This window comes from Vulpes lagopus, chromosome 19, assembly GCF_018345385.1.
Source record: "Vulpes lagopus strain Blue_001 chromosome 19, ASM1834538v1, whole genome shotgun sequence".
NCBI lineage: Eukaryota > Metazoa > Chordata > Mammalia > Carnivora > Canidae > Vulpes > Vulpes lagopus.
In genome coordinates, this window is record NC_054842.1 from 26,447,997 (window position 1) to 26,475,162 (window position 27,166).

A 27,166-nucleotide genomic window follows, 5' to 3' on the forward strand; every position below is an offset into this window, starting at 1 on the left:
TTACAGAGTCCTAGCTTTGCCTGTTCTACAATCCTTAAGAATGGAACCACACCCTAGGTACTCTTCAGTGTCTAGATTTATTCCCTCAGCATGAGATTTTTTTTTTTTTACTGTCATCTATATTTGTGGCAGGCACCATCAATCTGTTCTCTTTATAGCTGAGAAGTTTTGAACAATTTTGTTTTGATGGATAAACAATTTTGTTTATCCATCTTCTTGCTGATGACCATTTGGGTAGTTTACAGTTTTTGAATATTATGAGTAAAGCTGTTGTCAACAGTCTTATACCAGACTTACAGAGGATATATGTTCTCTTTTCTCTGCAGAAAATTTAAGATTGGAATTGCTGGTTCATAAATTAAGTATAATTTTAACTATATCAAAAAATATCCACCTGCTTTCCAAAATAGGTTTGAGAATTAGAGTTGCTCCATATTCTCATCAACATGCAGCATTGTCAATATTTTTAATTTTAGCCATTTTAGTGGGTATGTTGTGGTATCTCACTGTGGTTTTCATTTGCATTTCCCTAATGACTAATGACACAGAATATCTTTTCATGAGCTTTTTGACCATTATATTTTCTTTGTCACTAGTCCTTTATCTATGATTTTTATTACATTGCCTGCTTTCTGACTACTGAGTTGTAAGAATTCTTTGTGTATTCTGGAAACAAGTTTTTTGTCAAATATAATGTTGCACATATTTATTCCAGCCTGACTTTCAATTCTCTCAATAGCATCTCAAAACAAACAAACAAACAAACAAAACATCCCAGAAGCTAATGTTAAAGTCAGGTTTATCAAATTTTCACATTTCATTTTGCCAGTTGTGTTTTATTTGCTCCATCTATGTATCCTTTCCCCCTTTTTCTTCCTTTTCTTTTGAGATTTACTATTCTAGTTCACCTCATTTTTTACTGTGAGCTACAACTCTGTTTTGTTATTCTGTAGTTTCCCAGGGGTTTATAGCACACGTCTTTATTTCCAACACTACACTTTGAACTGATGTCATATCACTTCACACAAAGCATAAGAACCTCGCAGTAAAATATTTCTATTTCTCACCTCGAGGATCTTGTGTTCTTGTTGTCATACATCTTACATTTACATAAGTTGCATCATTATTTTTGAAATGGTCTTCTTAAAGATATTTAAATAATAAGAAAAAATCCTATATGTTTACATATGTGGTTACCATTTCCCAAACTCTTCAGTCCTTTGTGCAGATCCATATTTCTGTCTCCTATTACTTTCTTCTTCCTGAGGACTTCCTAAAAATGTGATGTCTTGGGGCACCTGGGTGGCTCAGTCAGTTAGGCATCTGACTCTTGGTTTCAGCTCAGGTTAAGATCTCAGGGTCAAGGGATCAAGCCTTTCATCCAGCTCCACACTGGGTGGAGATCTGCTGGAGATTCTCTCTCTCCCTCTGCCCCTTTCCTTCTCCCTGCTCTCTCTCTTAAATAATAAACAAATAAGTAAATAAATAAACCTTTTTTTTTAAAATGGTGTCTTGTAGTGCAGGTCTGTTGGTAATGAATTGTTTTAGCTTTTGTACACCTGAAAAAAAGCTTTATTTTGCCTTTTTTGGAAGATGTTTTTGCTGGCAGAGAAATCCAGGGAGACTGCTACTTTTCTATCAGGTAGCTCTTTACAGATGTTACTCCACTGACTTCTCACTTGCATCGCTGCCACCTGCAAAATCTGCTTGTCACTCTCATTTTTGTTCTTCTGTATAGTATGTCTTTTTCTTTCTGGTTGCTTTTCAGATTTTCCCCTTTATCACTGTGGGCTTTGAGCAATCTGATTCTGATGCAGTTTTTTTCTTGTGTGTTGTGCTTGGGGTTTGTTGAGATTCCTGCACCTGTGGGCTTAAAGCCCTCATCAATTGTACAAAATGTTTGACCATTATATTTTCTTTTCTTTTTTCTTTTTTAAAATTTATTTATTCATGAGAGACACAGAGAGAGAGGCAGAGACACAGGCAGAGGAAGAAGCAGGCTCCATGCAGGGAGCCTGATATGGGACTTGATCCCAGGACCCGTGATCACGACCTGAGCCAAAGGCAGATACTCAACCACTGAGCCACCCAGGTGCCCCTGACTGTTATATTTTCAATCTCATTTTTGATCCTTCCCACGGTCTCCTCGCCTTTGGATACTCCCCAGTCACACACATATTAAGCCACCTGAAGTTGTCCCACAGCTCACTGGTGTTCTGTTCATTTGTTTTGTTTTCCTTTTTTTCCCCTATGTGTGCTTTATTTTGGAGAGTTTCAATTATGCTGTCTTCAGGTGCACTAATTTTTCTTTTGCAAAGTCTAATCTGCCATTAATCCAATCCATGGTAACTTTCACTCACACACTGATGTTTCCATCTCCAAAAATCCAATCTTGGTCTTTTCTATCTCATCTATGCAACTACGTAATTTTTTGAACATAAGGAATACAGCTGAAATAAGTGTTTTAATACTTTTGTCTGCTAATTCTAACATCTGTGTCAGTTCTGGTTGGTTTTCATTCACGGATTTCTCTCCTCATTAGGTTGTAATTTTGTGCTTCTTTGCATGCCACATAACTCTTTTGGGTACCAGATGTTGCAAATTTTACCTTTTGGGGTCCTAAATATTTTTGTATTCCTATAAATATTCTTAGCTTTGTTCAGGGATGCAGTTCAGTTGCTGGAAAAGTTTGACTTTTTTAGGCCTTACTTTTTTTTTTTAAAGATTTTATTTATTCATGAGAGAGAGAGAGAGAGAGAGAGGCAGAGACACAGGCAGAGAGAGAAGCAGGCTCCATGCAGGGAGCCCAACGCGGGACTCAATCCCAGGATTCCAGGATCATACCCTGGGCCGAAGGCAGGCGCTAAATTGCTGAGCCACCCAGGGATCCCCTAGGCCTTACTTTTAAGATGGTTAGGTGGGGTCAAAGCAGTGTCTGTTCTGGAGTGAATTATTTCCCACTACTGAGGCAAAACCCTTCTGAGTACTCTCACTGGGGTCCTGTGCATTATGTGGATCTCCAGTCTGGCTGGTGGCAAGCAGCCCAGAGGAGCAATATTTAGTTTTCAGAAATTAACTTTCACTCTGTTTATATATAAAGCAGAAATATACATAATTTTATGTATATATATACACACACATAAATATATATATACATATACACACACATATATACATACATGTGCATACAGTACAGAAATAGCCATATAGATACATATGTATATGTGTGGTATTAAATCTCATGGGAGAGAATGATTGTGAAAAAATGTCTAAAATGACTCGTTAGGGAGTTGATAATCTTAAAAAGTCGAGAAATTCTATCCTAATGATGGAGTGGGTCTTTCTCTGCCTCAGGGATTGTCTTCGTTTGTGCCAACTGGCACTCTGCCGAACCCCCATCCTCTGCAGCTCTCCCCCCTCAGCACTCTGTCCCATACACAAACTCTAGCCATCTTGATCTTCTGGGTCCCTCAGCTCCACTTCCTGGACTTGGGTTTGAGGGGGAGGGTGGCTTCTAGGCTCTGCCTCGCTTTCCTCTCTTGGCACAGGGCCTGCAAGCTCTCTCAAGGTTATCAGCTGGGGCAATCACAGGGCTCACCTGGTTTGCTTACTTCCTCTAAAAGATCGGTGTCTTTCTATGTTTGAGGTCCCATGTCTTGAAAACCATTGCCTTCTGGGTTTTGGCTGTTTTCTGCAGGAAGGCAAATCTATTCCCCCTTACTCTGTCTCGGCTGGCAGTGGAAGTTAGTTCTACTCACCTTGAATGGCACAGGTTTGGTGGCCTGGGCTCCCAAATATCTCCTTCTGGACAGGTTTAGTCACACTATTTCTAGAACAAATTAATTCATATGAAATTATAACATTATAAAGTCTAGTTATTTAATTTTAAAACCAATCTTAAAGAAAGCACAGGAAGTTTACAGTTACAGGTTAGAATATAATGCTATCCAGAGACCTTGCCGATGGGAGAGGGAGAGGTGTGGCGGTTGGCAGCTGCAAGTGCAGCTGTTGTGGAGGGAATAGGGGAGAACTCTAACATCCTGACCTAACATGGTGGTGGATCAAAGTATGACAGCAATGCATGTATCAAGAAATAGTATAAAATATATTACTAAAAGCTATAATAGTAAACCAACAGCATTAAAACTAAAATGTTCCTAGGAGGGCTTGGGAATGAAGAGAGGGCAAAGAGAAGAAACAGTGATGTGAGCTATATTTTTTGTTTGCCTTCGTGTGAAGCCACAGGTCTTTTCCAGTTGATGAAACAGATGCAGAGGGAGGAGCATATTCTCCGTAGCTGCACTGTACATTATGGTAGCCGCGAGCCACATGTGACAATGCGATGACTGAAATGTGGTTAGGGTGACTGAGGAACCAAATTTTGTATTTCATTGAGTTTTTAATAATTAAGATTTAAATTTGCAGCCACATGTGACTGGTGGCTACTGCATTAGATAGCACAGGTATATATGTTTCCATCACCATAGAAAGTTCTTTGGACAGCATTGGTCTAGAGTTTGGGAGAAAATTATCAGAAGAATCAAAACCAGAAATGATTAAGCATGAGAAGCTCTTGGCATTGAGGCTAGGGGGATATGTAAAGAAGGCTTTACTCTTCATCTAGTACCTTTTCAATGTTTTGAATATTCATTATCTATATCATATTTTGCTATATGTTCAGAATGCTCATCTCAACAATCTCAATGACTACAACAATCCATTTCCAAATAATTTTTGTGATTTTTGGTTTAGAGTGAAACATCTTTCTGGAGGGGATCCCTGGATGGCTCAGGGGTTTGGCACCTGCCTTCAGCTCAGGGCGTGATCCTGGAGTCCCAGGATCGAGTCCTACATCGGGCCCCCTGAATGGAGCCTGCTTCTTCTCCCTCTGCCTGTGTCTCTGTCTCTCTGTGAATAAATAAAATCTTTCAAAAAATTAATAAAAGTCTTCAAAAAATAAAAATAAATTAGAATGTTCTATCTTTTCTTGACAGTAAAAGTGGCAACTTATCAGAGAGAAGACAGCATTTGTTGGTGACATCTGAACATCTCCATGTTTGACCTCTTTGGTAACAAGGAACATATATTTCTTTTGTAATTAAGTAAAACGAATAACAGGTGGATTAATATAATAAAACTATCTTTTTTAGGAAAACAAGACCAAAACCTCTGACAAAGCCTACAGAGAGCCCTTTGTGGTGGGCTCCAGCACCCTCACCACTTTCTCCTCACACCTTCTCCCTCTCATTGCACCCTGGTCTCACTTTGCTTCTTTATGTTCCTCAAGCATGGCCACCCTCCCTCCTACCACTGGGTTTTGCACCATGCTGGGTTCTCTGCCTAAATTGCCTAAATTCACCCTCTGCTGACAATTTTTGCCTTCAGGAAATCTTCTGTGGCAGCCTGTATCTTCCAAAAGTGGTCTTTATATCTCCTATCCCATATCCTTTTCTGCAACGTGACCTTGCCACACCCCTGTCAAGAGAGGGAGCTGTTTTCTCCACCCCCTTGAACCTCAGCAGACTTAGTGACATACTTGAACAACAGAATACAGCAGCAGTCACATTCTGGGACTTCTGACGATAGGCTCAAGAAGTCTCAAGAAGACCCACAGCTTCCATACAGGTCTTCTGAAACAATCATTCTTGGAAACCAGTGCCCTGCTATAGGAAGTCCAAGTCACATGGAGAGACCACAGGCGGATGCTCTGCTTCACAACCCAACCCAATGCCCTGCCAAGAGCTATGTGAGGGAGCCATCTTGCCAGATGACCGCAGTCCCAGCTGACATCTGCCAACAACTGCATGATATAGACCCCACACAAGAACCACTGAAGGGAGTCCAGCCAACCCACAGAACCACAAAAGATATAATTACTGTTTTAAGTTCTGAGGGTTGTGTTTCAGAGCCATACATATTCAGTCCATCTTCTCAAGAGGGTGAGGCCCCTCTGTATACTCTCATGGCCCTGTCTTTCAAGAATAACTAATGGTAATAATACAAGTCCACTGTGAGCCAGGCACCTTACAAATACCATCTTATTCAGTCCTCACAAGAATCTTGTGCAGAAAAGAAGCTTTTTTTTTTTTTTCCTTTTCAATCCTTGAGTTACAGAAGCAGCAGAGATTAAGAACACTTCCCTTCAGTACTCAGCTAGGATGTGAGCCCATGTAGCCCCTTCATTACCCTTGCCATGGTTTGAATTTTATTTCATCTTTATAATTATTTGGAGTAATGTCTCCTCTCCTGCTCCTCAAAATCAAACTGTGAACTCCCTATGGGTTGGGACCATGTCTGCTTTTGTTTATGGTGATCCCTGGTGTCTAAAATGTGATCAATAAAATCAGAGTAAATCTCAAGTGGCTTCTAGGGAGCTCATGTTCAGCATGAAAGAGGAATGAAATGCCAATTACCTCATTATTCTTAATGACATAGTACCCACCTTGTAGTTTAGAGGAGAAATACATACTTGGAATTCTAAAGAGTATAGTGTTTGGGGGACACAGGCTTCAGAACAGGCAGATCTGGGTTCAAATCCTGATTTGAATAGTCTGTGACCTTGGCTAAAGTCATCATTTGTTCGTCTACAATATTGGATAAGTACCTTACCGGTTGTTGAGAGGATGGAATGACATATGCAAAGTCCCTAACCACAGCCCCAACAAAGGGTCCCACTGTCAAACATAAGAAATGGAAACTTTTCCAACTCATGGCAAATGTTAGGTCTACTCATATCAAACCCTAGTTCAGACACGAGCACCTACTGAAAATGGTAGAGCAAAATCTAGCCCGGGCTTTCTCACTCAGTGGGTGGGTACAAGGGAGCAATGCTGTTGACTAGGTTCAAATTTGCATTTATATTATTTCAACCCTTGATTATAGATTCAACACAAACTATTCAATATACCAAAGGAGGCCACATGATGAAGACTGCAAGCCAGATGACTCTCCCCATCCAGGACTTGACTGCTGTCGCCACAACTGATGAACTCAGGACTATGTCTCACTTTTGTTTAACTAATGGGTTCAATTCAGAGCAGACCAGTGAGTCCTTTACAAGAACAAACTGCTTACAAAGGTCATCGATCATAACCTTGGCCCATGTGACAAGTGGTTCCCGTTTCAGTATGAGTGAGGAACAGGAGAGAGTAAGTAGCTCAGTGAGCCATGAATGCATGCTCCGCTGGCTGGAGCCATCATCTTTAACAGAGGGTGGGGGACTCACTGGGCAGGGTCGAGGCAGGCGGAGGAACAGGGCAGCTTTAACTCAAGTGTGACTCCTTTTCCCCATCCTGTGGCTAATTCCTTTGAAAAGATGAGTCAAAAGAAAGCTGATTTTTTTTTTTAATCTAGGAAAAAGTGGACAAATTCGGGACTGGGTGCGGTGCCAACACTGCCCTGTCAGACTTTGTGACATGGGGCAGCACATCACATCGTTCTTCTCTGTGACTCCCGCATCTGGAAAAATGTCACATGCCATCCTCTCAGGCTCCTTCTGTCCAAAAGTTGCCATTTCCACCCCTGTATGAACCACATATGGCAAATCACAAGTGCCTTGCTCTCATTCAAGTCACACCTGTGATAATGCCTGCCATGACTGTAAATGGACTTTTTTTTTTCAATTCCATCATAGTTTAAAAGTCACTTTTTATTATTTCTGGGTTTCACTTAGAGTTGAATGTTGCTATTACTCACCAGCTAAATTCAAGGATTGTTAACAATAGTCTAAATCTTACGTTATTTTATTTCTCATTCTGTAAAACTACTTTTAATTCTTTGCTACATTCCCTTTCCTTTTTTTCTGTGTAGAGGTCATATCTGAGCTAAGAGCTGAAGCCATCGGCCAGTTGTTTGCTGAGATGTGCAGGGAACCGCGCTCTCATTCACGTAACAGATAGGTTTAATTTTCTAGCTAGAATTACATGTAGCCGAGAGCCAGTGGAGATGCATGCCTCAATTTATGCACACTGTTAGCATGCCAATGACAAGAATTGAGTAGAGAAAGCGTTTTTTAAAGAGGATATTTAAGAATCTGAGCAGAAACAAATTAATCATAGCAGCCTGAGCACCTTCCTAAGGATGTAGCAGATTACTCATACTTAATCTAGCTCTCAGGCCTGAATCACCAAAAAGGACAAATCAAGAAGGGTTGCTGGTAGCTTTTACTCTTCCAAAATCTGAAAGCAAGTTTGTTTTGGGAGAAGCAGTAATTAGACTGCAGTGTCTGGGATCTTTTAAAAAATAGCACAAAGTTTCACTGATTTAGGAAAGAAAAGCTTGGATTAAAATCCCAGCTGGCCGAGGACAGCTATGAGTGCTCCAGCCCCTCTATTTGCCCCTGAGGTCCTCCCTGCGCTGTTTCCAGGCACACATCAGGGTGGTGCTAATTGGAAGCGGAAAGGGGTGTCTAGGTCATCATCAGGGGCCATTGCACAAAGTTGTGAACACCTTCCTTGAAATGAAAGTGTTAAGCCAGATAAGCAACTCACCTTTCACAAAGCTATTCCACAACCACTGGCTACTCTGAAGAGTAGAGTATTCTTAACAGAAATGTTCAAATTTAAACTTTCATTAAACACATGTACTGCAATTGGAGAAATATCATAAAACATCTTTTTAATGTGAACACAACTTCATACAATGAAAAACTATTTACAGTGTGTCGCTTCAGATTGGTTGCTTTTACATCGTCTGTGTCACCCCAGCGTGTGTCTTCAGCCGGGGAGCTTCAGTCCAGTTGCCTGTTCTCCTTGTATTCGATGGCTCTCCAAGGACCCCGGGGACTCGGGGCATCTCTCCACTTACATTGTCTCTGGTAATTATGGCTCAGCAGGCATGCCACCAAAATCATCTATAACCCAGAGGCTCTGGCAATCATGTATAAGCAAAATGCGTAGATTAGGTTTCTCTCCAATAAATACTACTTTGACAATACAATCCATTTCCGTCCTAAGAAACTGTTTTCAGGTAGGGAAAACATTTTTTCTCAATGGAACTAGAACGAACAGTCTTGGTGTTCACACTGGAACGGTTATGATGTCTTTGTATACAAATATAGCATATTTTGGCCAGGAATATAATTTCTTGTTAAAGAGTTTATTTGCCTTCACACGCAGAATTGCTACATACATTCACAGTTTTAATAGACTGTAATTAGCTATTCCAGTTGTGCTTTAAAATCCCAAATATTATTTTCATTAGTGAGTGCAAAGCAAATGTCCCATTTGACTACAATTGGTCCTAGAGTTATAAACTCCATAATGGTTTCTAGAAAATTCCTTCAATCTCCAGTTTCATCATTTGCTTTTTCGGGTATGACTTCCAGGCTCCGGCGTGGCTTCTGAACGTCGGCATTTTCTGTGCCTGGTTTATTCAGCCCACATGAAACAGCAGCAAAATGGATTTGTTTCAGGTTCTCCAAAGTCTCATTCTTTGCGTATTTCAAAAGATCCGCTTGTCCCTGTAACAAGACATGCAATTAAATGTTAGGTGTGACATGACTTCCTGTTGCAGTTTGACAACATAGGTCTTCCAATGAGATAGAAATATTTCGATGCCAGGAGAGGACATATTATTTGGTTCTGCATCCAAATAGGTCAATTTTTTTTAAAGATTTTATATATTTATTCAAGAGAGAGAGAGAGTGAGAGAGAGAGAGAGAGAGGCAGAGACACAGGCAGAGGGAGAAGCAGGCTCCATGCAGGGAGCCTGACGTGGGACTCGATCCCTGGACTCCAGGATCACGCCCTGGGCCGAAGCAAATAGGTCAATTTTAATAAAAAACAAGTTTGTTTTCTACACCAAACTCCAAGCGCTGCCTCTTCAGTCCTTTCTATTTATAAATTTGAACAGAATTCTGCGTGTGTGGACCACTGCTGTCTACCCTGGTTAGAATTATATCTTCTGCTAAATTGTTTGGCCCATCTTGGTTTTTCTCGATGAAGATTTGCTTCATTTTTAGCTTTTCATTCTGAAGTAAGTATAAATTCATGGAAGGATGCAAATATAGTACAGAGAGGTCTTACATACCTTATCCCAAATTTCTCCCTGTGGTTACATCTTACATAACTGTAGCACAATATGCAAGCCAGTAGCTGACCTCGGGGCAATGCAAGCTTATAGCTCTGCGTCACTTCAGACCATGGGGAGATTCAGGTAACCACCACTGCAATCAACACACAGAGCTAGTCTGCTGCCACGAAGATCTCCCTGGTGCTATGACGATAGTCCCATGCATCCCCCCACCATCCTTAGCCCCTGGACAGCCCTACGTCTATTCTCCATTTATAAAGATTTACTTTTGAAGCAAGCTTTGGCAGTTAGGCACACAGCAGGTTTTCACTGACTACCTGCTAAGGAAGGAAGGAAAGAAAGGAAGGAAGGAATTCTTTACTTCAGATGCACTTTCTTAGCTAAATTTAATTTCTTTTATGGGCTATGGCATCAACTTGGCATATATGCAGTCTAACAGATATAGGTCAAAACACAATGGGATAGACTGATGCTTGGTCACTGGGAGCCTGGAATTGGAGCTGATGATGGGTCAATGCAGAGTCTGTGAGCCTCATCACTCTTGACATTTTGACCAGAGTATTCTTTTGCTGGCTGGGTGGGTAGATGGGCAGTTGTCTTGTGCAACTTAGGTTTGCTGCATCCCCGGCTTTTATCCACTATAGAGCAGTAGCACCCCCTCAGCTGTGATAACCAAAATGTCTGCAGATGTCAAATATCCCCTGGGGGGTTGAAACTGCCCATATATCGGCCGATCATTTCAAGATTAATGGTTAGAAGAGATGAGGTGGTTCTCCACTGTAAATTCCAACAATCCTACTTTGGTCTTTTGTTCTATTTTTTCTTCCTATCTTTAATCGCCTCCCATTAATAGTTCTTTCTACGTATACTATTTCCTTCTTTCTTATTTTTATTGTTTGCTTTTTTTCCTTCCCTTGAGCTCTAAATTTCTTCTATTATTCTCTTTATCATTTCTCCATAGTTTGGCTTTTTCTTGTCATACTTGCATTCTTGGTACTTTCCCTCCTTCTCCCTTTTTGTTTAACTCCCTCCCAATGTGCACCCCTGTTCAAGTACTCCTGTACAACAAAAGCTGGGGGCCAGCTGGCAAGGGTAACAGGTAAGGACTTAGCTTGGGAGGCAACTGGACTAAAATCAAATCTCAGTCTCTGGTGAGACCAAGTTGCAATGTAATTTTAAGCCACTATGAGGCCAGAATCCACAGAATGGTTTGCTGTTTACCATTCACTGTTCATGATCTTTCTGCTTTACAAAGACCTTTAATTAGTAACTATAAATAGATGCTCCATTGCGTATTTTAACTGAAGGAGCTTCATTTTTTATTCATTCTTACTAGTACTGAATTCATATACTGAAAGTTTATAGGCAGTGAGGTTTTTGTATGTAATTATAGCATATTATGCCAAAAATGTAATTTCTTGCTAAATAGTTTATTTGCCCTTACATGTGGGATTGCTACATATATTTATGGCTAACGGACTGTAACTAGATATTTCATTTGTGCTTTAAAATTCCAAACATTTTTAACCTTCTCCGATTTTTAAAAATTGATAACTTCATTTTTTATAGCAGTTTTAGGTTCACAGCAAAACTGAGCAGTAAGCACAGAGATTTCCAATATGCCCCCATCTCTACAACAGGCACAACCACCTCCACTACTGACATCTTGCCCCACTGTGGGACATCCATTTGTTATAACCGATGAGCGACACTGCACATCATTATCAGGGCCCATAGCTTACATTAGGGTTCACTTTTGGTGTTGTACATTCTATGAGTTTGGATAGATGTATACTATCATGTATCTACCACTACAGTATCATACAGGGTAGTTTCACTGCCCTAAAAATCCCCTGTGCTCCATCTATTCATCCCTCCCTTCCCCCCAATCCCCGAAACCACTGATGTTTCTTACTAACTCAATAGTTTTGCCTTTTCCAGAATGTCATAAAGTATGTAGCCCTTTCAGATGGGCTTCTTTCACTTAGTATTATGCATTTAACTTTCCTCCATGTCTTTTATGGCTTGATAGCTCCTTTTTTTAGTGCTGAATAATATTCCGTTTTCCAGATGTACCACAGGTTATTTATCCACTCACCTACTGAAGAACATCTCAGTTACAACCAAGTTTTTGGAAAATATGAATACAATTGCTATAAGCATCCATGTGCAGAATTTTGTGGTGTGAGTTTTCAATTCATTTTGGTAGATAATGAAAGGAGCATGACTGATGTATCATACAGTGAGTATGTCTACTTTTGTAAGAAACTGCCATACTGGGACGCCTGGGTGGCTCAGTGGTTGAGTATCTGCCTTCAGCTCAGGGTGTGATCCTGGAGTACTGGGATTGAGTCCCGCATTGGGCTCCTTGCAGGGAGCCTGCTTCTCCCTCTACCCATGTCTCTGCCTCTTTGTGTGTGTGTGTGTGTGTGTGTGTGTGTGTGTGTGTGTGTGTGTTTCTCATGAATAAATAAATAAAATCTTAAAAAAAAAAAAAAAAGAAAGAAACTGCCATACTGCCATGGCTGGGCCATTTTGTATTCCCATCATCAATGAATGAAAGTTCCTGTTGCTCCCCATCTTCACCAGTATTTGATGCTGTTAGTGTTTTAGATTTTGGTCATTCTAACAGCTAAATATTGATGTCTCATTCTTGTTTTAATTTACAATTCTCTAATGATACACAATGTTGAACAACTTTTCACATGCCAGCTTTCCATCGGCATATCTGCTTTGGTAAAGTGTCTGCTCAGGTCTTTTGGCCATTTTCAAATCAGATTGTTCATTTTTCTATTGTTGAATTTTAACGGTTCTTTGTATATTCTCGGCAACAGCTGTTTATCAGATGTGTCTTTTACAGATATTCTCTCCCAGTCTGTGGCTTGTCTTCTTGTTCTAATGACTTGTCTTTTGCAGAGCAGAGACTTAATTTTAATAAAGCCTGGTCTTATGAATTCTTTCTTTTATGGACTGTGCTGTGGGTGTTTTACCTAAAAAGTCACCATGGCACCCAAGGTCATCTAAATTTTCTATGTTATCTTCCAGGAGTTTTATAGTTTCCATTTTACATTTAAGTGTATAATCTGTTTTAAGTTAGTTTTTGTGCAGGGTGTAAGGTCTGTGTCCAGGTCCCCGCCCCCGCTTTTTTTTTTTTTGCATGTGGATACTCAGTTGTTTCAGCACTGCTGTTTAAAAGAGCATCTTTGCTCCACTGTATTGCCTTTTCCCCTCAGTCAAAACTCAGTTGCCTATATTTATGTGGTTCTATTTCAGATCTCTATTCTGTTCCATTGATCTATTTGTCTGTTCTTTCACCAATACCACACTGTCTTGATTGTTGTAGCCTCATAATAAATTTCAAAGTAGTGTTATTCCTCTGACTTTGTTCTTCTCCTTTAATATTGTGTTGGCTATTCTGGGTCTTTTTGCATCTCCATATAAACTTTAGAATCAATCTGTCAATAACCACAAAATAACTTGATGGAATTTTGATTGGGATTGTGTTGAATCTATAGTTCAAGTTGGAAAGAAATGACATCTTGAAAATATTGAGTCTTCTTAACCATGAACAGGAGATGTCTCTCCACTTACTCATTTCTTCTTTGATATATTTCCTCAGAGTTTTGTGGTTTTCCTCAAATAGATCTTGCACATATTTCGTTAGATTAATACCTAAGTATTTCATTTTTGGAGGTGCTAATATAAGTGGCATTATGTTTTTAATTTCAAGTTACCCTGTTCATTGTTATTATCTAGGAAAGTGATGGGACTTCTATACACTAACTTTGTGTCTTGCAACATTACTATAACTTTATTAGTTCCAGGAGTTTTTTGTCAATTCTTTCAGAATTTCTATGTAGATGATCGTGTCATCTATGAACAAAGACAGTTTTACTTCTTACATTTATTTCTCTTTCCCAATATACATTTATTTCTCTTTCTTGTCTTATTGCATTTGTTAGGACTTCTAGTACAATGTTGAAAAACAGTAGAGTCAGGAGATATCCTTGCCTTGTTCCAGATCTTAGTGGGAAAGGTTTGAAGTCTTACCAGTAAGTATGTTGCTAGTTATAGGTGCTTTGTAGATGTTCTTTATCAAATTGAGGAAGTTCTTCTCTATTTCTAGTTTGCTGAGAGTTTTTTTTTTTTAATCATGAATAGGCATTGGATTTTGTCAAATGCTTTTTTCTCATCTATTGAGATGATCATGTGATTTTTCTTCTTTGACCTGTTGATGTGATGGATTACATTAATTGATTTTTTATTATTGTACCAACCTTTCATACCTGGTATAAATCTCATTTGGATATACTGTATAATTCTTTTTATGCATTGCTGGATTCAATTTTTTAGTATTTTCTTGAGGATTTCTGAATCTGTGTTCATGAGAGATACTAATCTGTAGGTTTCTTTTCTTATAATATCTTTGTCTGGTTTTGGTATTAGGATAATGCTGGCCACATAGAAGGTACCAGAAAATATTCCCTCTGCCTCTATTTTCTGGAAGAGATTGTAAAAAACAAAAACAAACAAACAAAAAAACTGGTATAATTTCTTCATTAAATGTTCAATAGAATTCACCAGTGAACCCATGTACGTTGGTGCTGTTTTAAAAGGTTATCATTTTTCACTCAACTTCTTTAATAGAGATAGGTCTATTTCAATAGCCTATTTCTTCTTGTGTGAGGTTTGGTAGATTGTGCATTTCAAGAAATTGATGTTTCATCTAAGTTATCAAATTTGTGGGAATAGAGTTGTTCATCATATTACTTTGTTATCCTTTTAATACCCATAGGATCTGTAGTGATATCCCTTCTTTCATTTCTGATATTAGTAATTTGTGTCCTCTTTTTGTTTTTCCTTCCTAGTTAGCCTGGCTAGAGACTTACTGATTTTAATGATCTTTTCAAGGAGCCAGCTTTTAGTTCTGTTGATTTTCTCTATCAATTTCCTGATTTCAGTTTCACTGATTCCTGCTCTCATATTTTTATTAATAAAAATTAGTGGGTCTATATTCAAAATGCTTACTTGGCATGTCCTCTTAAGACTTCACCTGTCCAAAACTGAGTTCCGGATATCCTACTATTTCTCTAACCAGCTCCTCTTGGGTTAAGACAACTTGGTTCTTGCAGTGACTAAGACTAAAGGCCCTAGTACCATCTTTGACTCCTCCTTTCCTTGCACTCCTCCCCTCCCCTCACTTTCCATAGTCTCCATTGCCTCTATCTTCAATAAATATATACACATATATAGGTTCTCGGCACTTCTTCCCACCCTCATTGCCACCACCGCAGCCTGAGCCACCATCACCTTTCTCTGAGTTTATGGCAATGTCCTTCCAACTGGTCATCCTGCTTCTCCTTTCTCAACATGACAGACAGAGAGATGCAATTAAATGCAGTCAGAGCACATCCTCCCTTCTGTGACTCCTCATATAACTCTGTGAGAATCAGAGTCCTTTCCCACAGCCCTAGATGTCCTACCCCTGAGCTGTCCTCACACCCTTGATCACCTCACCTTGTTTACTCCTCTTTAATCTTCACAGCTGTGCCCCAAACCTGTGCTGCTCCCTTTTCTCTGCCTTTATATATCTATATATTATGGATAGGTATTTTATTTTATTTTACTTTATTTTTACAGAAATGGAATCAAACAATCAGATTCTTCATTTTTTTTTCTACCAAAAATCATGTCTTGGCAATCTTTCCACATCAGCATATACAGATCTGCCAAGGATGATGGAGCATTTAAATACAAAAATCCCCAGATATATAAGTTAATTAATGTGGTAATAACATAATTCTTTATCTAGTTGAATCTTATGTTTCCCAAGTTCAGACAGGTCATTACCGCATCTTGGACAGTGGAGGCATTCAGCACTAGCCCAGGGAGACACAAAGGACCCCTATTGGCCATAAACCCAGCCTGGAGAGCTGTTGAGCTTTATCTGCATCACTTGTATTTTGTTCTGTGCATCTAAAACTGCATGTCAGATATGTTTCGGGATTGTGGTACCCAGCAGGAGTAAAGAACAATTCTGAAAGAGGTGATGGTGTTTGCTATAGCAGTGTTCACATCTCATTGCCTCAAAAGACTTCAAAAGAGCAAAGGCTATTTAAAACACTGCCGCCCACTGACACAGGGTATCTGGGTTTGAAGACTCCTACGAAACTGGCTTTGCAATGTTTCCAATTAAGTAACGCAAACTCTATTTGGTTTCACACATTCTGTTTTGAATTTCATAACTCCTTCTATTTGGTTTTTATCTTGAAAGAGATATAACAACCTTAGGTCAAAATATTTAAGGTTCCTACTTGGACTCATAACAATCTTTAAAAGACAGAGCTAAGGGCAGGGCTGGATCCCAGTGGCTCTTGCTGAGAGTCTGCCCTGACTGTGCTCCTTCAGGCCCTGCTGCTGGCTGCCCAAGATCAGGTCCAGACACCAGAGCCAGCACCCCAGCCATACTCAACACTCAGCACCAACAGGCACCAAACTTTCTGTCTGACCACAAAAGATGTCCTAGCTTGTAACATATGTTCAAAAATACTTCCACATCTGTTAGTGCTACATAGTGTTTGAATCTAAAATTAACAATCACAATTTCCTGCTTTTATTTAGACCTAGAGCTAAAACAATAGGGATCCTATACTTCAGTGTTTTTTTTTTTTTCAAAGCTTTTTAAAAATTTTTAATCCAACTATCTATTAGAGAAGAACAGAGCTACCTTCCTTCTGAGGTGAGTGACCGGAATGGCCACAAAAACTCCCCTGACCTCCACCACCAACCCGTGCAATAGCCACATGGCTGAGAGCTGAAGTGGGCAAAACGGCCACCTGCCGCTCCCTGGAAGTTAGCAGACATGTTTCTTCCAAATTACAAGCAGTGGGAAGGATGGAAAAAAGAGGACACTCAAACCAGTTGGGGAGTCTGAAGGTGGCATAAAGGTAGTCAAAGACTTTTCAATTTCATGCAAAGAAGAATGTAAATTATCAGTGTCTGGTTTGACCTCAGCATGTCTGAGGCTCACACTGACTTTTGGGTTGCCCTAAGGTGGAAATCCCCCAACCCAAGAAGGTTCGCTTGGATGATAATGGACTAGGCTGCCTCTTTCCTGCTTCTTTATCCACTGAAGAACACGGAGAGGAACAGAGCAGCTTCTAGGTACCTTCACTCCCTTCTGCTCCCCTAAGAGATGAAGCTAACTACCTCTGGGACAAAGGGAAGGGACAGACACCTAGAGAGCACCAAGGGTCAGCAGGAAGAAAGACTGCCACCCCGAGTGAGCCTAGCACCAACCCACAGGCTGGACCCTTATGCTATGCATGTGCCCTCATTTCTCCTGTCACCCTGTACGTCTTCACCCTGTACATCACTCGGAGGCGATGGCATGGGGCTCTAGGGTTCTTCTGCTGCCTCTCACCAAAGCATCTTCTGCAACCCACACCAGAGAATGGAAATTGCAAAACCCTAACGCCATCTCATGACCAGGAAACATCTATTGGTAACAGAATGATTGCTGTGTGCCAGGCACTGTATTAAGCCCTTCACAAACATTATCTCATGAGAGTCTCTCAATTATGCCAGAGGTACTCTTATTATTCCCATTTTAATAGATGAGCAAACTGAGTTTAGAGTTAGAGAGATTAAGGGCTTTGCCTAAGGCAGAGTCTACACAGCAAATTACACTTAAACAGACACAATCTCTTCTCCGTGTGTTCTGTTTTCTTTTTGGACTAACTAAACCACTGGACCCAAACTAAAGAGCTGAGTCCCACATGTTCCTTGTGACACTTTAAAGCCAGCCAAGAGGAAGGAAGGTCTATCACATCCCTAATGCCCTCAGTTCATCACCACAGATGATTTGCTCTTCCTGCGCTTAAACCCAAGCACAAACCCAAGCACAGAAATACAGATTTCCATCCATATTTGCTGAATGAGGAGGGCGTGAACAATACAAGGTGGGGCTCCTGGCTCTCATTACACTCTGACAGCTCCCCCTGAGAGGCCCGTGTGGCTGGCTAAGGCTGTAGCACGTTCATCCGAGTTACAGAACGCCTTCTTCCTACTGAAGTCTCAGTGAGTCTTACACCTGAAAAAAGATCTCCGGATCATCAGTCACCTCAAGTTAGAGTAACAGAGCAGAGTGGCACATGCCTCTCTCTGGGACATTAAATTCATCTTGAGTGTTTCATGATTTTCTCCTGTCCTATTGGCTTCCCCCAAGTTCATTCACATGTTGAAGGGGGTGGAATGTGAACTGTATATAAACTCAATCTCTCTGCAGCAGAAAGGGTTCACAGGTACTGGCCAAGGGGATGAGGGGCTCTCAGGGTGTGACAACAGTTCTGGAAACATAGCTCCGAACTCTTGGTTTTTCCCTTAATCCAAAGAGATGGTTCAGTTGTATGAAGCAGTGTCTGTCTGGATCACACAGGTATGGTGGGTGGATCCCAAGACTCTCCTTGCACCTCGGTCCCCTCCCCTTTGCCAATATTTTGGCTATTTCATCACATTGACAACCGTTCCTCAATTTCACGGTGGCTGTGCTCAAAGGTTTATACAAAGTTTAATTTAAATTTTTACATTTAAGATGCAATTTATATTGAGATGTCTCTCACCTCAAAAGCAATTTTACATTTCACTCAACAAAGATGGAGGGTGGAGAGCTCCCATGGGCTCCTAGGCAACACCGTGGAAATGGTGTGGTGTGTGAGTTGGGCCCGGACAGATGGGCAGGAAAGGATTTCAGCAGGCCAGAGGGCTAAGGAGGACACTGACTTCCACACGTGACTCTAAGCCTCTAATAAACGATGCCTTTGAGAGGCCTAACCATAGCTTAGTAGCATGATTTCTACACTACAAAGCTTTCTGAGCTCCAACTGTGGTTACATCTCTCTCTGATAATGGAAATGGCCATAGGAAGGTTTAAATTTCATGCTAGTGGTGAGTGCTGGCCCCCTGCAGTGGGATATAACTTCATCTGACACAGAGCTGGTGGGTCTGGTGGCAGAGGTGGGGTGAAGGTTTTTAGGAGCTGCCACTGGGAGCTCTAGACAGTGGAAGTGAGCCATGACTTAAGCACAGGAGACAGGAGGTCAACAGAGGGTTCCAGGTAGCAGGACCCAGAGCAGAGGGGAGGGTGGTATGCCTGATGTGTAGAGAGAGGAAGCACAGAGTAAGGGGATGTTGAGGAATCAGCAGGGCCAGGATCATGAGCGTGGAAGCTCCTGAAAAACTAGTAAAAACAGCATGCACAAGCACTTCCCTTGCACTGTTAATCTTTTAAGTACAGCTCCTGCATAATAATTAAACATTAGCTGAGAGATCACAAATTCCACAGTAGTGGGATCCAATGTCTGAGGTTTTACTGTGTTTTAAATGGACCAGAAAGCACAACCTGCCTAATGACAGACACGACTGTAGCGTGGTTTTCTGAGCTATGCTGAAGAGTCTTCACACACCAAATAGAGGAATGGCTTTCAGCTACTTATAGATTTTTAGGAAAACAGCCAACATAATATACCTCCTATAATACATAAAATAACTAAGGATAATACCACCAATAAAGAAAAGGAGTTGCACAAAGACCATCACAGGAATTTTCGGACAAGAAACAAATGTTAGTGTTCAGGTCTTCAAGGTAAGTACTGCACCTCAGGTAAAAACGAAATTGAGATTAATGTCTTACCAGGTGCAAAAACCGTCTGGTTTAATTATTTATTTTTGGCAGAAGTCTTATGTTCCTAAAGAGAAGAAATCTCTAATTGCTTTCAGGGTTTAGTTTTTAGTCTTACTTCTGAGGGTGGAGTGGCCCAGAACAGGGAGAGCTAGCTTGGCAGCAGTTCATTTGGAAAACACCACGGATCATAATAAGCTTCGTTTGAGTCTAGGATATGACACAGGTGCTAGAAAATCCAGCATAATTTTGGCTTGTATTAACAGTATGATCATTTTCAGACTATGCACAAGATCATATTGACGACTCCTACCCTGGGGTGATTAGAGCACTGCGCATCCAAAGTATGAGGATAATTCTGGCTACCCCATCTTATGGAGGACATTGACAAACTAGAGTCCTCAGAAGACCAAAGGACTTGACTGGGAGGGGATGAGATGCCATCTCATCCTGGAATCTGCATAGGCTGAGCGTGTCTGACCTGCACTGGGGAGGTCTAAGAGAAGATAATGATAGTTCTCAAAGGTGTAAAGGGATGTTGGAGGAAGAGGGAACAGAATTCTGTGCTGCTTTGAGGGTATTTCTGTAACCAGCAGGTAGAAGCAAAGTTACAGAGGGTTCAGATTCTATATACTGGATGGCTGAACATAACTCAAATTGCATGATGGTGGAGTAGGGCTGGCAATCTAGGGGAAGCAGCAGGAAGGTGGATCTGATGACTCCACAGTGTTGTGTCGCCAAGCCTCTACCCTTCTGGGGAAAATGCTTCATTCTCACGGTCTGCCACTGTAGTACGCCATCTGCAAAGGCAGCCTCCTGTAATTCCTCCCATCCCTCTCTCCAGGCATGCTACTGCATCCACTAAGAGGTGGAGTACACTTCCCCCTCCCTTGAACCTGGATTGGTCTTGGTTTGCTTTGGTCAATTAAACACGGAAGAAGTGGTCTTAAGGACCCTGGCAGCTTCTCCTTTTGTTTTCTTGGAATCTCGCAGCCATTTAGGAAGCTGGCTGGGGCTGGCTGGGGCTGGTCTACTGAATGATGATGGACCATGTGGGAGAGGAAGAGAGAGAGAAAGGATAGAGACCTAGCCACTCCAGCCATCACTGGTGAAATGCCAGCCATATAAGTGGAGCCTTCTTGATTGTCCAGGCCAGCCCACCTCCCACCAGAACCAAGCCTCATAAGTGATCCTGATCAACACCAGGGGAGCATAAAAACCACCCAGCTGAGCTCAGCTAGCCCACAGAGTAATACAAAATAAGAAGTTGTATTACACCGTTAGTTTTGGAATAGTTTCTTATACAGCAACAGAGAACTAAAGTGGCCAGTCAAAATGGCTATATTTTGTGCTGTGTGATGGTACCTTTCTGGGCAGTGGATTGAAGCAGGTAGAGAACTTGATCCAAGAAGAATTTCACAAAAGGGGAGGCTTATAACTTTAGGATCACTGGTCTGGACGTGAAATGAAAAGGATAGGCCGAGTCGATGAGATTTCCTCTCTTTGTAATTTGAACTAGAAAATATGAGTAGATTGAGGACTCAGAATAAAAAATACTAAGGTACAGTCAGGGCCAGACCAAGGTAAGACCAAGTCACAGAGCAGGAGGAGCCTCTGGCAGAGGGAGGACAGAGCAGATGGCCACAGGCCCCCAGAGAGCTGCCCAGGAGCTGCTGGGCTTCCTGACCTCTTTACTCCCGTGAGGCTGGACCACAGCTGCTCATCTCAGGGCTCCCTGACTTTCATGATCCCTTCCTTGAGCCAGCATCTTATCCCTCTTCTGTGAGCTAGCCTGCAGGAGTTTGGCTTCTTAGCACCAAAAGGGAACAATTAAAGAGGGGCTCTTCTATCATGAAATTCTACCATTTTGAGAATTGTTATAAATAGAAACAATGAAAGTGATCACCAGTTCAGTGAATATTTTAGCAAATGGAAAATAAAAGGAGAGGAACATCTTGATTACACTGGTGGGTGGAAAAATGTATTAACAGAATTTCCTTCCCACATTCCTGATGAAAGGAGAAAAAAGTAAAATTAGCAAACACACACACACACACACACACACACACACAACACAAGCAGCAAACAAACAAACAAAAGGGTATGACACAATTTAATAAACTTCTAAAATTCACAGAATTGGGATCCCTGAGTGGCGCAGCGGTTTGGCGCCTGCCTTTGGCCCAGGGCGCGATCCTGGAGACCCGGGATCGAATCCCACGTCAGGCTCCCGGTGCATGGAGCCTGCTTCTCCCTCTGCCTGTGTCTCTGCCTCTCTCTCTCCTTCTCTCTGTGTGTGTGACTATCATAAATAAATAAAATTAAAAAAAAAAACCAATATTAAAAAAATAAAATAAAATAAAATAAAATTCACAGAATTCACAGTGGCAATTCATAAAAATCCTGAAACTTCCAATAGCCAATCAGATTGGAAAGACACAAATGGAGTGTCCTTTTCTCTTTTACTTCTGTTTGATGGAGCAGAAGAGATGATGGGACAGAGGGGGGGATGAAAGAGGTGACAAGGGACAAGTTAGGAATAGGGCTGACACATATGGAGAAAACTGGATTCAATATATTAAACAATGATGTTCAGACAGTGCAACACAGGGTGCTCTGAGGGAAGACACACACAAACAGGGTTTGTGTCTATTTGGAGGGGTTCCCAGCTGCAGTGTGGGTGGAGCCCAAGCAGAGCTCAGTGGCCCCACCGAGCTGAGGAGATGGGAGTTTGGAGTTCAGGGAGGCACGGCGGCTAGGATGGGAGGGACAGAGTAGCAGGCCTCTTAAGCAGTCACTGTAAATAGCTAGGTCCACGAAGATAGAGGATGTGATGAGCACAAAGACGAGAGAAGTGGGAAGCTGGACAGGATTAATGGCAGAGTAGATGCTACAGAAGATATAGAAATATTGCTAAAAAATGTAGAACAGAAACTATTTAAAAAGAAAGAAAGAAAAAAGACCTTAAAAGAAATGAATAGTGTATCTGTCACTTCTGGGAAGGTATCAAGCAGTATATATGTATAAATGGAGTTATAGAAGCAGGAGAGAAAGGGTAAGACAGGAAAAAAAAAAAGATTTAAAGAAAAAAATGGCTAAAATTTTTTCCAAATTTAATGGAAACTATAATTCCACACAAAGAAGCTCAACAAATAGTAAGCAGAAAAAGCATGAAGAGAACCAGACTAAGACTCATCATAATCCTTTTAAAAAGCTTTAAAAAATCCAAACAAAAAGATGTTCAACCTTTATACATTTACTAGAATGGCTAAACTGACAATAGCAAATGTTGACATGGATGTGCAATAATCAGAACACTCATAACACTGCTGGGGGAGAGGATACTAAACGGGCTAGTTTGGAAAGTAGTTTGGCAATTTCTAATAAAGTCTGACATACATTTAACCATATGACCCAGCAACTGCACTCATGGTATTTACCCAAGAAAACAAGAACATGTCCACACAAAGATCTGCATGTGAATGCTCACTGCAGCTTTATTCTCAATAGCTAGAAACTGGAAACAATCCAAACGTCCATCAACTAGTGAATGTATGAAAGAGTAACGCAGCCATCAAACAGAATACTGTTCATCAATAAAAAGGAATGCATTGCTAAAACACACCTCAGCGTGGATGAATATCAAAAAGCATCATGCTAAATGAAAGAAATTAAATGAACTGCTGAATCATCTTTACTGTGAGATATTTATTTCTTATAAATTCATTTAGCTTCTTTATGGTTTACTTCTGTTAAACTAGGTAAAACTTAGTACTTTTTAAAAAATTAAAAAGAGTAATTACAGTAGGATTCCGTCTACTGGAGTATCTTATTTCACAATATCTGAGACACTAGTTCTTGTCAGATGTACCATTAAGAAAATAAGTCACTGCCAATTGAACTAGGATACAGTACACAAATGTCATGGACTGTAAGATACATACCAATTTCAAAGATGTCAAAAATAGAAAAAAGAAGTATGATTCAGAATCAATAAATGTATCTCCATCCATCCATTTATCATCCATATGCATCTAAAATGTTACCCAAAGTAATGTCACCTACATTTAATAATAGTTATTTCTCAGAGAGTTTGAGGTCATTTTAAAACTTTTATCTTTTCTACATTAAAAAAGGTTCTGCATAATGAAGATGCATTTACAAAAACAAATGAATAATTTCTATTCAAAATAAAAATGACTGGAATATGCCAAGGTGTCAATAGTAGATAACTCTGGGTGTAGTGATCACAACGGACATTTCTTCTTTGTTCGTTTATGTATTTTAAAGCAATTCTTAAAATTGCAAAACTAAACAAAGCAAGTAAAAATTCATAAGAACTGGGAGGAATGTCCTTACATGAAAGGAATTTATGGCAGGAGGCCTCTACTCTGGGGGACTGATCATCCCCTACAGGGCTGCCACCTCTCCAAGCTCACCACAAAGAACAAGTGGTCAGAGGAATCCAAAGGATCCAACTTCCTCCTGCCCCAAAAAGGCTAGTAGCTCAACTCAGACCTAAATTCATGTCCAAGAGGTCACTGATTCTCTTAAACAAAGTTAAAACTTGTGAAACACCCAGGAGTGGAAAAAGCCCTTTCACTGCTTGGAAATGACACACAGATCTCTCTAGTTCTTCCCCATTAATCACTCAGGTTCTACCAAACTCAAACACCATCAAGGGCAAATACACTGGAAATTTTAAAAAAGATCTATTATCCTGTCCTATATGTTAGTTTCCATATGAGCATAAGTCTGAGGTGTTAATTCTCTCTCCTGGACATAACTCAAAAGAAAATAGGTTTTCTCAGTGTAGCTATTTGCTTCAATTACTTATTTCTAAAATCTGGTATATTACTTTATGTCAGCTGTTTTTCATTAATATGTGCACCAGGCTCCCATTTTCGGTGGCTCTTAGCCAAGTGCGTCTCAGACTTTAATATGCACAAGAATCCCCTGGGCTCTTGTAAAAATGCAGATTCTGATTCAGTAGATCTGGGGTGGGGTTTGGGAGTCTGCGTTTTGAACAAGCTCCCAGGTGATTCCCAGGCTTCCAGTTCCTAGACCACAAACGAGTAATAACAAAGATAGTTCACAGGTTAAAGTTTGGACTTACGGACCAAAGTAAGTCTGTTTTTGCCTATAATAAAACAAAAGCAAAATGAGCATTTGTTCTACCACTGTTTTTGCCTAAAAAAAAGTCTGTTTTTGCCTATAATAAAACAAAAGCAAAATGAGCATTTGTTCTACCACTGGCTTAAACTACTGTGCTTTTTTTCTTGAGGTTCGCAGGAAATTTATTGTGTACCCCTATCTCTGAGTGGGAGTGAGTCAGCAAATCACAAAGCCAAATTCGGTTTCATTGTAAATTCTTCTATCTGCTGTTTACTGAACTGCAAACTATCAAAGTTAACTTCTAAGCAGAAGATTGAAAGATTACAAAAGAAAGCACATGTGAAGGAAGGGAAGCATTTTAAGAAGTCAAGAAATGATTTTAATTATAAAAATGAGTAGAGGTTTAACGTGAGAAAATGCAAGTTGGCTAGCTTTGGAAGGGTGACTTTTTATTAAATCACATCAAAAACTGTTGTCAGCTCCAGGAATGGATCTTTTAACTTGAGGGGGAACAGGGAAATTAAAAGAGGCAGCTGTGATAACGTCTTTACAGTTTTGACTTCAAGGGAGCAGAAAGTTTGGAGGGTGAATACCAGAGAGTATTTTAGATTTAGCGATCCAAGATCCAGAGTGAAATAATGTTTTTGTGTTAGATTATTCAAGTTCCCAAACACTAAGAAGAAGAAAAGTAAAGACCACTGAGACAACTTAACAGAAGTTTCAAGGTACATAGCTAGCATTATTTTAAAAATCATGTCACATCATACAGAGCACAGAGAAAAAGGGAGAATGTATGGCTAAAGGCCAGCGGTAAATGCCTCTGAACAGTGGGACTATGTTCATCTTTGCATTTCTATTTTGACAGTTTCAACAATGATAATGTATTGCTTTTATAATAAAAAAAAATAACATCTTAAAAATGGTCATGCTGAGGATGGAAGGAAGGAAGGAGAGAAGGAAGGAAGGAAGCAAGCAAGCCAGGCAAACAGATGGCTTTTCCCTCGATGGAAAACTTATTTTAAACGGCAATTCCTTTACATATTTGTTTAAATTATGCCCCACATAAGTCTTTCCTATTTTTGTCCTGGGATCATATTAATATTAAGGCTGTGATTATACTTTAAAGCGTTAAATGACATTTGAGTAATTAGAATCTAAATTCTCAATCATTCCCCCTGTAATCACGCCATCTATTTCATATATAGCAACTGCCATTTCTAAACCTGACAATGCTTCAAGGATAGAAGCGAAGGTCCTTTCCCTTCCTATCAGAAGCCACAGTGTGCCAGCCATGAGAGCCCCGGTGCTGGCTCCATGCCGCACTGCCCAGCCACGTGCCTGCAGGTTCTCCTGAGGGCCGAGATCTCACTGGATTGCTGTGGGGTGCTATCGCCCCAGTGGCTGAGAACGCACGATGCAAGACATGTTGAACTAAAAAGGGGAAACATTCTGAGAAAGATGGCAACATCACCAGCACTGGAAACAGCGTGGCCACATACCTTTAGGATGGTGATATTCCACGTAAAGCTCTCCACTGCTTTTTGCAGTTTTCGTTCCTTCAAACCTTCCTTGGTGCCGATGCTGTGCAAGTGTTCATGGAATTCCATGGCTGAAAGAAACAAAAGTATTTTTACTTCCACGTCCAACCTGCGGTAATGAACTGGCAATACTTATTTTTCTTAGTATAGCTAAAAGGATTCCAATCTCCAGTGCAATTTCACAAATGCACCTGTTAAGAAAGTAATAACTGAGGACAAACACTGACAATTCGCGGTCTCAGCAAGGCGGAAGGCTTCTTAGAGGTCAGCAATCATTCCTTGCGGTTTTGAAGGGTGAACAGGGCACATTCATTCTCATTCTTATTTTAGAGATGAGGAATCTGAGGCTTGGCAAGGGTGAGAGATGGGAGGCTGCGGAGGGAGCAAGAGGAAAAGCTGGGACTAGAAGCCAGGTCTTTGGAACCTCAGAAGGCAGATGTCAGCTCTGCTGACACCATATTGGTAACTGGAGATGAAATGAATGCAAAGTAATGTACTTCCTGCCACAGAGAGTCAATCTGAGGTTAGACACCATGCCTATTGTGAAGGGGAGTGGACTGGGACAAGGACCCCAACCTTAACTCTGCATTTCCATTATGACTCTTTACCATAATTTAGCTAATCAAATGAACATTCTCTATTGTCATTCAAAATAGTCTCAACAATGCAATAATGCAGGAGTAGTATGATGGTTCTTTTATTGTTTTCATACCATTACAACTCGTGGAATTTTATTTATTGAACTGCAGTCAATGATCCTACCTCTGGACAATGGGAACCCTTCAGACTGGTTCCTGAGTCC

General features: G+C 40.6%; 1 protein-coding gene across 4 annotated transcripts in view; it reads right to left on the reverse strand.

Moving 5' to 3' along the window:
* The window catches only part of PLCL2 (phospholipase C like 2), a 206,715-nt gene that overhangs the window by 11,946 nt on the left and 167,603 nt on the right, over positions 1-27,166 (reverse strand). For 3 of the 4 annotated variants that reach the window (XM_041734104.1, XM_041734105.1, XM_041734106.1), the window contains exons 6-7: positions 26,326-26,435; positions 8,596-9,460 (exon numbers count right to left, since the gene is read on the reverse strand). In XM_041734104.1, the coding sequence (XP_041590038.1) occupies positions 9,281-9,460; positions 26,326-26,435 (290 nt within the window). In that variant the 3' untranslated portion in view covers positions 8,596-9,280. Of the gene's footprint in view, positions 1-8,595; positions 9,461-26,325; positions 26,436-27,166 lie in introns of those variants that run through there. The other variant, XM_041734109.1, reaches the window with a different exon arrangement.